Below are 11,950 nucleotides of genomic sequence, written 5' to 3' on the forward strand. Positions count from 1 at the left end.
ATTCGCACTATACCAATACAATGCTGCCACCTAGCGGCCTGTATTGATATATACATCTAATTGACTGAAGCCTGCTTGAGACTTCGGTCAATTAGCTGAAGTTAACAGATTCCCCGATCTCAGCCGGGGAACGCCGGTACCGGACCGGAAGCGCGCGACTTCCGGTTCCGGTCTGCGCAGATGCCGTGGTCACATTTGACCACGGCATCTTAAAGGTAAGATGTATGCGATCAGCCTTATGGCTGATCGCATACATATGCCGCGGGTCTCTGCTATTTAAAATAGTAGAAACCCCGTGGCTAGGGCACCCGCTACACGCGCCAGCGGGCACCATGTTTAGCGATCGGACCCATGATGTACAGCTACGTCATGGGTCCTTAAGGGGTTTATAAATAATTATCCCCACACACACACAACCTTAAAACAACACAACTTAAAAAAACAAAAAGAATCAGCTACAGGTAGACTGATAAACAAAAAGGGTCTCACCTTTACCAAGTATCTATAGGATGCGTCTCTTGGGTAAGCAGGGAACGCCACAGTTTGGGGAGACAGGGTAATGGGTAAGAATATCTTTACCTCTTGTTCCTGGAAAATTTGGTTTAAAAACATCCAGAATGGTGAATCCTGTCAATGACACAAGAAAGATTTATTTTCCAGAAGATCCAAGGATCTCATTGTTCACCCTATTTGTCCAAGGAGCTCCTTGGTGACTTCTAAACCTTATGGGTCCTTTACACGGGCCGACAAATGCTCCGCCGATTACCTGATGAACGAGCAAAACGCTCATTAATCAGGTGATTGGATCTTTTGTTTCCCGATGGCCGATCATGCTGTGTAATTACGATCTGCTGCTGGGACACAACGAGACAGTATGGGGAAGAGTGATGGCATTAGTGATCGCTCCTCCCCATACTATAGAGGAGATCGGTGCATGTAAATGAGGCGGTCTCCTCCGCTAGTGATCAGCAGATTGTTGGAGGGAACTCTTCCTTCCCGACAATCTGCTAGATCGTCGCCCCGTGTAAAGGGACCATTAATGGATACCTGTTGTTTTAGTAAACTTCTTCATGTCAGCCCTTTTGTTCTCAGGGTGGGTAGAGTTCCCAGATAAGCCATGACTTTATTAGATGGAATACCCCTTTAAGAGGCAGTCAGAGACATTTGTCAGATGTCCTTACTCTGACAAGATGAGTTTGGTGCTTTGAAGGTGACGTAAACATATCCCCCCCCCCCCATCCCACTTCACCCAAGTCCTGATTAACCATGAACGCACAGGGTCGTAGATCTAGATCTAGAAGCCAGGCCACCATCATCGCTTGGTTCTACAGTGAGAATAGGTTTAGGACTTTGATCTCACCTGAGGATCCACACCAGTAAGGGAAGCATTGATGCTTGTGGTTCCAGTATGGAGGGCACGTACCACATGGTATGACCCGTTTTCAGAGGACAATATCACACTGAAGAATTGGGGCGGAAATTGAACGCTGATCCGCAGGTTCTGTTAAGATGGAGAAAAGATGAAGGAGAATGGAAAAGACCCAAGATCTCAATGAATACTGAACTCTCATTATCTGAAGAAGATGGTATCTAACTCCTGATGTTGTGGTCACATTAGACAGCAGAGTCCATACCTGTGAGGGATAGACCCGGCGACTGCTTATCTTTTCATACACCTCAATGCTGACTTCATACGACTTCTCTACCTCCAGAATCCAGAGCTCTCCGGGACGAATGGAAAACCCTGAGGGAAGTAGATGGACAATTACATCTTTCTGCCTGGTTTTCATACACAAAGATGTCGAAGAAGACGCGTGAAGCATACCAAGATAACCCGGCTCCACCACACACACCGTGCAGTTAGGAAGGCTGGAACCACCAGGCATGAGAATATCTAGCGTCCTGTTAAGGGACCTCTACGTCTGAGACAATCTTGGCCCAAAATAATTTGGGTATTGTGATTGCACGATTCACCTTCAGTCCAAAAATAGGCAGTAATGAAAGATGGAATTTGTCTTCCCGGTGCTCTCCTGGCTCGGGTTTTGGTTGGCATGTGAACATTCGTGAGGAGGTTGATGGTGACTATGATGACCATGCCAACCCACCAGGCTGAAAACACTGGATCTGCAAGCATTGGGTCTGTAATGTCAATCAATGAAATTGTTATATGGGAATAACCTGGCAGTTTTACCAAAATTGTGTATCGTACAAGGATACTCTTGTGTGCAAAGATTAGGCTGGTGCAGCCCAGCTGTACGGCCGTCACCACAAGGGACGTTTCGTCAAGATCAGCCACAGGCAAGTCAGGGTCCCCTCCTGGAAATACCACCTGGTTCTCCAGCTGCACCATATAACTAATCAGAGGTGGGTCCATCTCTGCAAAAAAAATAAGAAGAAAGAAAATGGCGCCAGTCATCTTTATCACTCATTGATATCTTCATTCAGCATTTCTTCTCAAGGCATCAAGGCAATTGACTTCTGTGCTCTCCTGGCCATTCAGCCCCACCATTGTCTGTACCTGTAACTTTGCGCTCCACCAGCCTCTTGACCTGGAAGTGGACACGAGCATGAAGTAACAGGAGGACCTCACAGCATGGTGTCACAAATATCTTCTCCAGGACCAGCAGGCGTATGCTGGTAACAGGTATGTTCTGCGGGAAGAGGCGGAACACATTGCAATGGCTGGTGGAACTGAAGGCAAATGATGTGCATGTCATATGGTCTGCCAGAAACGGAGGCAGCACATAGCGCCACAGAAGTCAACTGCTGTGCTGGGGATTGGAGAATAAGGTGAATCGAGGTGAGGTTAAAGGGGTCCTCTCACTTCAGCAAATGGCATTAATCATGTAGACTACATTAATACAAGGCACTTACTAATGTACTGCGATTCTCCATGTTGCCTCCTTTGCAGGCTGGATTCATTTTTTCATCACATTATACAGGGCTCATATCCAGGGGTTACGACCACCCTGCAATCCAGCAGCGGTGGTCGTGCTTGCACACTGCAGGAAAAAGCACCAGCCTCTCTTGGGAGCACACAAAGACACACATCTACAGCAGCTCCTATGGTCCTGGCCAGCGCTTTTTCCTATAGTGTGCAGGCACGACCACCGCTGCTGGATTGCAGGGTGGTCGTAACCCCTGGATATGAGCCCTGTATAATGTGATGGAAAAATGAATCCAGGGAGCAAAAGAGGCAACATGGAGTAACACAATACATTTTATAAGCAAAAAAAAAAAAAAAAGACTCCAGCAAAAAATGTCTCCATAAAAATCCAATATTTGTTGAGTATCCATTAAAAGCTTGTGTGAGCAGGAACCGCACAAACGGTCGACGCATTTCGGATTAAAAATCCTTAATCAGTGCCCTGTATTACCTTTGTCTACATGGTGAATGCCATTGGCTGAGCTAAGGCATCCCTTTTTAAAACTGCATCAAAACCACATCAGTAAAAAACCATTATGCGGTTTTCAAGGTGGTCGCCTCGTTTCTACAGGTGGAATACATTTATTTTATGTCATACCTGTAAAAATTACAACCACTGCAGGAAAAGATGTGGTTATCACTGACACCTTAAGGGGGTTGTCCCACAAAAAATACTCTACAGTTCTCTAACCAGCACCCGGATCTGAATACTTTTGTAATTGCATGTAATTAAAAACGTTGTATAGCCGCTGAGTTATTCGGTATAATCTATCTGTACAGCGCCACCTGCTGTTGGTTCTTTTTCTTATTTCTTTGACCTGCTCACTGAGGTGGCCGCACATGCTCAGTTTCATCCTGAGTTGTGATAGGGAGAGCATGGACACGCCCCCTTATCTACAGCATAAAAGACACGCCCCTTGAGCTGTCAGCTTGATATAAATCCAGCAGAGCAATGAATGGGGAGATCTCTGGACCCATGTGAGGTTCATGTTCTATATGATGTCGGATTTTCATTTTTTACGGATATCCCCCTTTAACCGCACCTCAACCAATATGTGTGAACATACCCTTACAGAAATCTCATTGCTAAGGGCCACAGCGGCTGATTTTTTAGAATGATGTTCTTACCGCATAGACCCTCCCGACAGTGAAATAAATAGGTTATAAATGTATATACGCACATATATAACCACCTCCTCTTACCTTGTAAACTTCGGCCTCGATCCGTACTTTGACCGCACTGTATCCGGTGCTGATACCGGACACTAGAGCAATATCTCCCTGTTTTCCAGCTTTCTCCATCAATGCTATGTACTCGGGAATGTAGTAGAGAGCCTCCGTGTACCGCAGAATCCTAATGGAAGATGGCACTGACCTTCAGATGGTGGCATAATAACATAGTACTGCACCCGCGTGTATGCGCCAATCCTGAGCAGAGACATTTACATGGAGCCACATGCAGCATTTCCTTCTGGATCCACTTCGGCTACTTTCACACTAGCGTTTTTACTGGATCCGGCAGGGCTCAGCAAAAACGCTTCCGTTACTGATAATACAACCGTCTGCACCCGTTATGAACGGATCCGGTTGTATTATCTTTAACATAGCCAAGACGGATCCGTCATGAGCTCCACTGCAAGTCAATGGGGGACGGATCCATTTTCTATTGTGTCAGTGCTAAACTGATCCGTCCCCATTGACTTGCATTGTGGGTCATACCGGATCCGTTTTGCACTGCATCCCTTGACGGTAAGAAAACTGCAGCATGCTGCGGTTTGCTCTCTGGTATGGGAACACAACCAAACGAAACGGACTGCATTTTGGAGCGTTCCATTCAGTTCAGTTACGTTTTGTCCCCATTGACAACGAAAGTAGTCTTAAGGCCCCTTTCACACGGGCGAGTATTCCGCACGGATGCGATGCGTGAGGTGAACGCATTGCACCCGCAGTGAATCCTGACCCATTCATTTCTATGGGGCTGTGCACACGAGCAGTGATTTTCACGCATCACTTGTGCGTTGCGTGAAAATCGCAGCATGCTCCTCTTTGTGCGTTTTTCACGTAACGCAGGCCCCATAGAAATGAATGGGGTTGCGTGAAAATCGCAAGCATCCGCAAGTAAGTGCGGATGCGGTGCGATTTTCACACACGGTTGCTAGGAGACGATCGGGATGGAGACCCGATCATTATTATTTTCCCTTATAACATGGTTATAAGGAAAAATAATAGCATTCTGAATACAGAATGTATAGTACAATAGCGCTGGAGGGGTTAAAAAAAATAAATATATAATAATTTAACTCCCCTTAATCCACTTGATCGCGCAGCCGGCATCTCTTCTGTCTTCTTTTTTGCTGTGTGCAGGAAAAGGACCTGTGGTGACATCACTCCGGTCATCACATGGTCCGTCACATGATCTTTTACCATGGTGATAGATCATGTGATGGACCATGTGATGACCGGAGTGACGTCACCACAGGTCCTTTTCCTGCACACAGCAAAAAAGAAGACAGAAGAGATGCCGGCTGCGCGATCAAGTGGATTAAGGGGAGTTAAATTATTATATATTTATTTTTTAACCCCTCCAGCGCTATTGTACTATGCATTCTGTATTCAGACCATGTTATAAGGGAAAATAATAAAATCTACAGAACACCGATCCCAAGCCCGAACTTCTGTGAAGAAGTTCGGGTTTGGGTACCAAACATGCGCGATTTTTCTCACGCGAGTGCAAAACGCATTACAATGTTTTGCACTCGCGCGGAAAAATCGTGCGTGTTCCCGCAATGCCCGTGTGAAAGAGGCCTTAGGCTCCAAAAAATCTGTCCACAAAAATGTGGTGGTTTTCTGAAGAAGCTGCTTGTGAAACCGCCCTTAGGCTGGGTTCACACTTGAGCGTTTTACAGCGCGTTCAAACGCGCTGTAAAACGCTCAACACATGAAAACCAATGCTTCCCTATGGCCCTGGTTCTCACTTGAGCGTTTTACAGCGCTGAAAAACGCGCTGTAAAACGCCCTACGCTCAAACAAGTACTTGAGCTTCTTTGGGGCGTTTTGACGCGCGTTTGTGGCCATAGGACATTGCAGTCAATCACACAAACGCGCGTCAAACGCGCGTTTACTATTGCAAAAAACGCTCGTCAAAAACGCGCGTCAAAAACGCGCGTTAAACGCGCATATCAGAGACGCGCAGGTCTGAACCCAGCCTCAAAGGGTCTGCTTTTTGGGTCAATTTCAGAAATGCCGTCCACTGACTGTAATGGCGCTGCATTTTGGAGGAGAACGTAGAAGCTCCATGCAGATGTTGACCCCAGCACCGTCTGCATCAGTAGTAGCCGCTGTGCTGCCCATTATGTAGAATCTTGTGGCCGCTTCTTTTTCCCACCTGATTTTTGTAGACGGCTCGAGGATTCCTGCAGATTCGTCCATCATCACCGTCCACTGGAAGTTGATTCCAGCCAAACTGCTGAAGGTGTTGCCTGTCAACCACAATACACAGAAGCTCAATGTCACCAGCCGGGGATTGCCTGCTGCCAGGGATTACATCCGATTTCCATCGGGATATGCAGAATGCAAGTGACTCTTCAGCCAGAACTGGCCGGAACGGTGGCCTGCTATGGTGTGGGAGCTACGGAGACCACGAGGGACTGGGAAGCATCAGCGCAGGAACGGCAGGGGATCAGTAAGGTAACGAATACTTCTTTCATCACTTTACATTGTTCTGAACTGTTTTTGTTTTCTGTTTTTTTATTTTTTTTTTATTTAAAAGGGGTTATCGCATCTTAGACAATGGGGGCATATCGCTAGGATATGCCCCCCATTGTCTGATAGGTGCGGGTCCCACCCCTACAAGGAGAACGGAGTGGAGAAAGTTGAGGAGGGCGCACCGCGCATGCGCAGCCGCCCTCCCTTCATTTCTATGGAGCCGCGTTGGCTATTTCCGTCGGCCCCATAGAAATGAATGGGAGCGTTGGCCGCGCATGTGCGGTGCGCTCCCATTCTCTTCAATGGGAGAGGCGGGGAGCTGCGCCTGGTGGTGGACGGACCCTGGGTTTCCTCCAGCCGCAACTCTCCCCGGCTCTGTTCTCCTTGTAGGTGCGTGTCCCAGAGGTGGGACCCGCACCTTTCAGACAATAAGGGCATATCCTAGGGTTGTTCAGGCATATTAAGTGCCTGAACAACCCCTTTAAAGGGGTTGGCCCCTTTCTGGTTACCGTTGACCAATGTGTTTGTGAGATGATAACATGGCACTTACTAATATAATAGCCTTTGTTTCTATTCTGCACCATTTTCTGTATTTCCTAAGGTATTCTCGCTTGTTTGCCAAGTGTTTTGTGCTGGTCTTGTCCATAAAATGGCTGCCGATGGAGGGTCATGTGATCAGGCAAATCACCTAAACGTGACGTTGGGCGTTTAGTGCGGGTGCAATGAGTTTGAATGGAGGAGAATGATTTGCCAGGTCACATGACTGCGTCCGCAGCCATTTTATGGACAGCACAAGGGCGCACATCCTATAAAATATAGAAGAAGGCACAGAATTTTAACAAAGGCTATATTAGTAGGTAGCATATAGTCATAATACACACACATTGGTCAATAGTAGCCAGAATGTGGCCAACCCCTTTAAGTTTTCCTCCCCAGGTATTTTTTTTTTACCTATTGGAGCGTCACTGATTGACGGGCATGGGGTGGTGAGGAGGGAGGGTTTGCGGAGCTCTCCGTAGCCCCCCGAATGGGGGAGTAGTCCAAACGAAGAAATCCAGCATAATGTAGTCTATAAAAAAATCACAGCAATACAGAAGTAGGAAAGAGTTACCCCAATAAAACTGACGCGTTTCGCACATTAGTCGTGGTGAAACTAAGGACGCATAAGTCGTCCGAATCGCGTAAGTGATTTTATTGTGGTGTCGCTTTCTTAATTTTGTATTGCCGCGATTTTATTCATCTTCAATATAGATTACATATTGGATCTTACTCCGAGGCTGGATTTCTTCATCTGGATGTCTTTCTCTGCTTGAATCTGGCGGGATCCATTGGTCCGCGAAGACTGTGTGAGCTAGAGCACTTGTAGGGGATTAGCATCTGATCAGCGGGGTCCGAACACTGGGGCCCCCAATGATCATGAGAATGTAGTTCCTTGCTCTCCAGCTGAATTAAGCAGCGGACATACGTGCGGAGTATAAGCAGTCTGCAATCTATAGAAATGAATGGAGTGGCAGCGCACCTATGTGACTGCCGTCCCATTTAAAGGGGGGAAAGGGGGGGTCATCGGCAGAAGCCCCAGCAATCAGACCCCTACCGATTAGACACATCCCGTATCCTGTGGATAGGCCATAACATGTCTTCATGGACAACCCCTTTAGGCCTCATGCACATGACCCCATGTATGCAAAAAACAGATCTGCAAAAAATACGGATGACGTCCGTGTGCATTCCGTATTTTTCAGAACGGAATGGCCGGCCCCCAATAGAACAGTCCTATCCGTGTCTGTAATGCGGACAATAATAGGACATGTTCTATTTTTTTGCGGAACGGACATACGGAAACGGAATGCACACAAAGTAACTTCCATTTTTTTGCAGACCCATTGAATTTAATGGTTCCGTTTACGGTCCGCAAAAAAAACGGAACGGACACGGAATGAAAATACGGATCTGCAAAAAATACGTATGAAATCCGTGTGCATTCCATATTTTTCAGAACGGAACAGCCGGCCCCCAATAGAGCAGTCCTATCCGTGTCTGTAATGCGTACAATAATAGGACATGTCCACAAAAAAAAACGGAAGGGACACGGAATGAAAATAAGTTTGTGTGCATGAGGCCTTAAGCAGAGACAATGATAGACTGATAATTGCGCACCTTCTTTATCTAACCCAACAACAGTAAGTTCCACAGGAGCGTCATCCACGTACAGCTCTCGAGTCCGCGATTCAATCTCCAATGTCACTATCAGATCAACGATGACATCACAGCGCAAGACCTGTCCCGTCACTGCCGACAAAAGAGGCTAGTAAGGTATGACATTTATCTAAACGCTCCCGTACGCCATGCGCTCTGGAGGGAGACACGACTAACGTATTAATAAATCGGGCGCATAGCAGGAAACGGTACATTCCACGTCGGCCCCTTTCTCGGAATGAGGCACCGAGGCACGGTCTTTCACAAGCACCTACCTATCTCCTCAGCGATCACCACTGTGGTCACGCGCTTGGGTTGCTCTGCTTTAGAGGATAAAATGGCCTTCTGGGAGCATAAGGTGCTGTTCTCAAATATTGGTGTCACCGAGATGATCTCAGGGTGGTGGGTGTACCTACAGGTAGAGATGAGAAGACGGGGGCCTAGTATTGACTCCTAAGAGTACGGCCACACCTTCAGGTTTCAGCAAGAGAAATCCTATCTCCACTTTCTCTCCTTTTAGGATCCATCTTCTGATTTTGGCTTCCGAAACTGCATCAGGAAACCTGACCGTGTGGCTGCACCCCAAAGGGTAGACAGGAGAGCTAGGGTGTATGGGTAGGGGTTCACAACCCACATCTTACCAGGAGTTCTTCTTACCAGGCACCAGAAGACCTTGAGAACCTGGTAATTATTTTTCTCGGATTATTCAAGGTTTACCAACAGCAATTCATTCTATTAGCACATAGAGCGTGCAAAGTAGTTCTTCTGGAAGAAAGTAAATTATCTCTGTAGTGCAGCCTAAAAGTCAATGTCCGACTTTCTAACAGGCCTTAGGTCATGACTAGAAATAAGCAAAAAAACTGGATTTTCTCCAAAATAAAGAAAAGAAGCCTAGAAGACTCCGTACACCAACTTGATGGCTTCTACAAGGAGAAACTTTATTCTCCCAGACCCACATCAAAGGCCTCTCGCCCCCCAGCCAAACCAGTAACCCGCTCCACACGGATCAGGGGCAAAGACCCAGCTGGTTGCAGATGGTTCTCTGTTCCTTATGGATAGGATTCTGGTTTGGGTTATATCCCAAGGACTATTAAAAGTTCGGACATTGACTAATATGGTATCTACCCCCAATGAGTGGCTCTAGAGTCTAGAGAAAGACATTTCCCTTTTCCAGGAGAACTTCATTGGATGCCATTTCTTTTCCCCAGGGAGCATTGCTCGGCCTGTAAGGCTCCATCCAGGGGTGGACAACCTGCGGCCATCCAGCTACAATTCCCAGCATGCTCCATTTATTTTCTATGAGAGTTTTCTGAGAAGTATGCATGCCCCCGGGGCCTCCTCCAGTAGTACAGAATAAATCACTCACCAGGTATAGCATCCTCCACCAGCTTCAATTGTAAAAGGGACCTCCACCCCTGGGAAAAAGGGCAAAAGAACTTTGGGAACCGACAACCTGGAGGCCTCGGTGGTCACTAGCAGAGCGATGAAGAGTGTGGTGTACAACGAGATTGATACGAGGGCTCTCATGTCTCCAGTCACAAACACATGCTGAAAAAGATCACAAGAACCTTTCATTGACCAGTACGTTAAAGAGGATCACTCCTAACCTCCGTAACTGTGTTCCTGACACTGCGCGCCAATTTTCTGTTCGTGAAGTGGTGTTTCGTGAGTCAAATGGGGGTTTTCAGCGGACCAGTACCTCGTATTCTGGGAATTTTTACGCGACCTGATCAATGAAACCGAGCTTCGTCCGTCATGAAGTCCAGCAATGGGTCTGTCAGGAACTGCGTCCAGTCATTTCAGAGTTTTGTTCCTGCACACACGTTATTCGGTACGGTTTCAGGTTCGGAGATTTCAGTGCTCGCTGACACGCTGTTCATCGCCGCTGAGGGGGCTACTTGAAATCCGCTGCTTCAGCCGTCCTGATCGATGGAGGCCGCCGTTTCTTCAGCTCTGCAGCCAGTTTGATGCCATTTCTGAACCAGTCTCTGAGGACAACGTTTTTAGCCGGTGGTTTTATTCCTGGGTACTTGTCGGCGGAGGTCTCCTGCGTTTCCTTCACACATATGGGGGATATTTATCATCTCTGCCGGCGGATGCGCCTAATTTATGACAAGGTGCACGCCTCATGATAAATTAGGCGCATGCTCCTGCTGTCCACGTGCCTAAGTCCGAATGCACACGGCCATGTTCCGCGGCCGAGAGCGGTCCGTGGTAACCCGGCCGGGATTCCTGCTGACAGCAGGAGCGCACGGCGTCATTGGTTGCTATGACGACGTGCGCTTCATGCCGCCGCTGCACTATAGTAATACACTCATATGATCTATACGAGTGTATTACTGTACAGCAGCGACGGCGTCATAGCAACCAATGACGCCGTGCGCTCCTGCTGTCAGCAGGAATCCCGGCCGGGTTACCACGGACCGCTCTCGGCCGTGTGCATGAGGCCTAAACAGGAATCTACGACAACTCAGATCTGCCATAGAGACTTCATTTACACCAGAAAACTAGCGTACGAAGATAAAATAAGTCGCAGTGGGCCACGTCTCCTTGCCACGCCCTCTTTCAGAAAAGTGCAAAGGATGGCAAAAAAGGGGAAATGCGACAAATTTTTAAGGAGGTTGGACATGTGACTTTTTAACACCACTTTTCAGGCGCACAGTAAATGATAATTTGCCCCCACAGAACTATTCGCTGTTCCACCGTTTTTCTGACACAATCGGCTGTTTTTATCCAGCTGAATAATAAATCTGTCTAAGGGCTCATGCACGCGATCGTATTTTCTTTCCGTGTCCGTTCCATTTTTTTTGCGGACCGTACGCGGAACCATTCATTTCAATGGGTCAGCAAAAACAACTGAAGTTGCCCCGTGTGCATTCTGTTTCTGTACGTCCGTATTTCCATTCCGCATAAAAATAGTACATTTCCTATTACTGTCCGCATTACGGACATTTTTCTGTATATTTTGCGGATCCGTTTTTGGGGACGGTCGTGTGCATGAGGCCTTAGTTGTCCGTAGACCATCAATATGAAAATCGCAGAGAGCCCCTTTATGGTGGGACATTTCACCCACGTATGGCCTGGTTTACGCACTGCTGCACTACCCCCATTATGGACAAGCTA

The 11,950-nt window shown here is 47.3% G+C and overlaps 1 protein-coding gene across 1 annotated transcript in view; it reads right to left on the reverse strand.

Moving 5' to 3' along the window:
* The window catches only part of NUP210L (nucleoporin 210 like), a 39,533-nt gene extending 28,826 nt beyond the window's left edge, over positions 1-10,707 (reverse strand). Inside the window, exons 1-12 of the mRNA XM_040408965.1 lie at positions 10,651-10,707; positions 10,194-10,375; positions 9,103-9,239; positions 8,789-8,920; positions 6,312-6,405; positions 4,130-4,280; positions 2,519-2,651; positions 2,218-2,376; positions 1,826-1,894; positions 1,635-1,744; positions 1,361-1,501; positions 490-627 (exon numbers count right to left, since the gene is read on the reverse strand). Coding sequence (XP_040264899.1) covers positions 490-627; positions 1,361-1,501; positions 1,635-1,744; positions 1,826-1,894; positions 2,218-2,376; positions 2,519-2,651; positions 4,130-4,280; positions 6,312-6,405; positions 8,789-8,920; positions 9,103-9,239; positions 10,194-10,375; positions 10,651-10,707 — 1,503 coding nt within the window. The remainder of the gene's footprint in view (positions 1-489; positions 628-1,360; positions 1,502-1,634; positions 1,745-1,825; positions 1,895-2,217; positions 2,377-2,518; positions 2,652-4,129; positions 4,281-6,311; positions 6,406-8,788; positions 8,921-9,102; positions 9,240-10,193; positions 10,376-10,650) is intronic.
* Between the last annotated feature and the right edge of the window lie 1,243 nt (positions 10,708-11,950).

This window comes from Bufo bufo, chromosome 10 (assembly GCF_905171765.1).
Source record: "Bufo bufo chromosome 10, aBufBuf1.1, whole genome shotgun sequence".
Taxonomy (NCBI): Eukaryota; Metazoa; Chordata; class Amphibia; order Anura; family Bufonidae; genus Bufo; species Bufo bufo.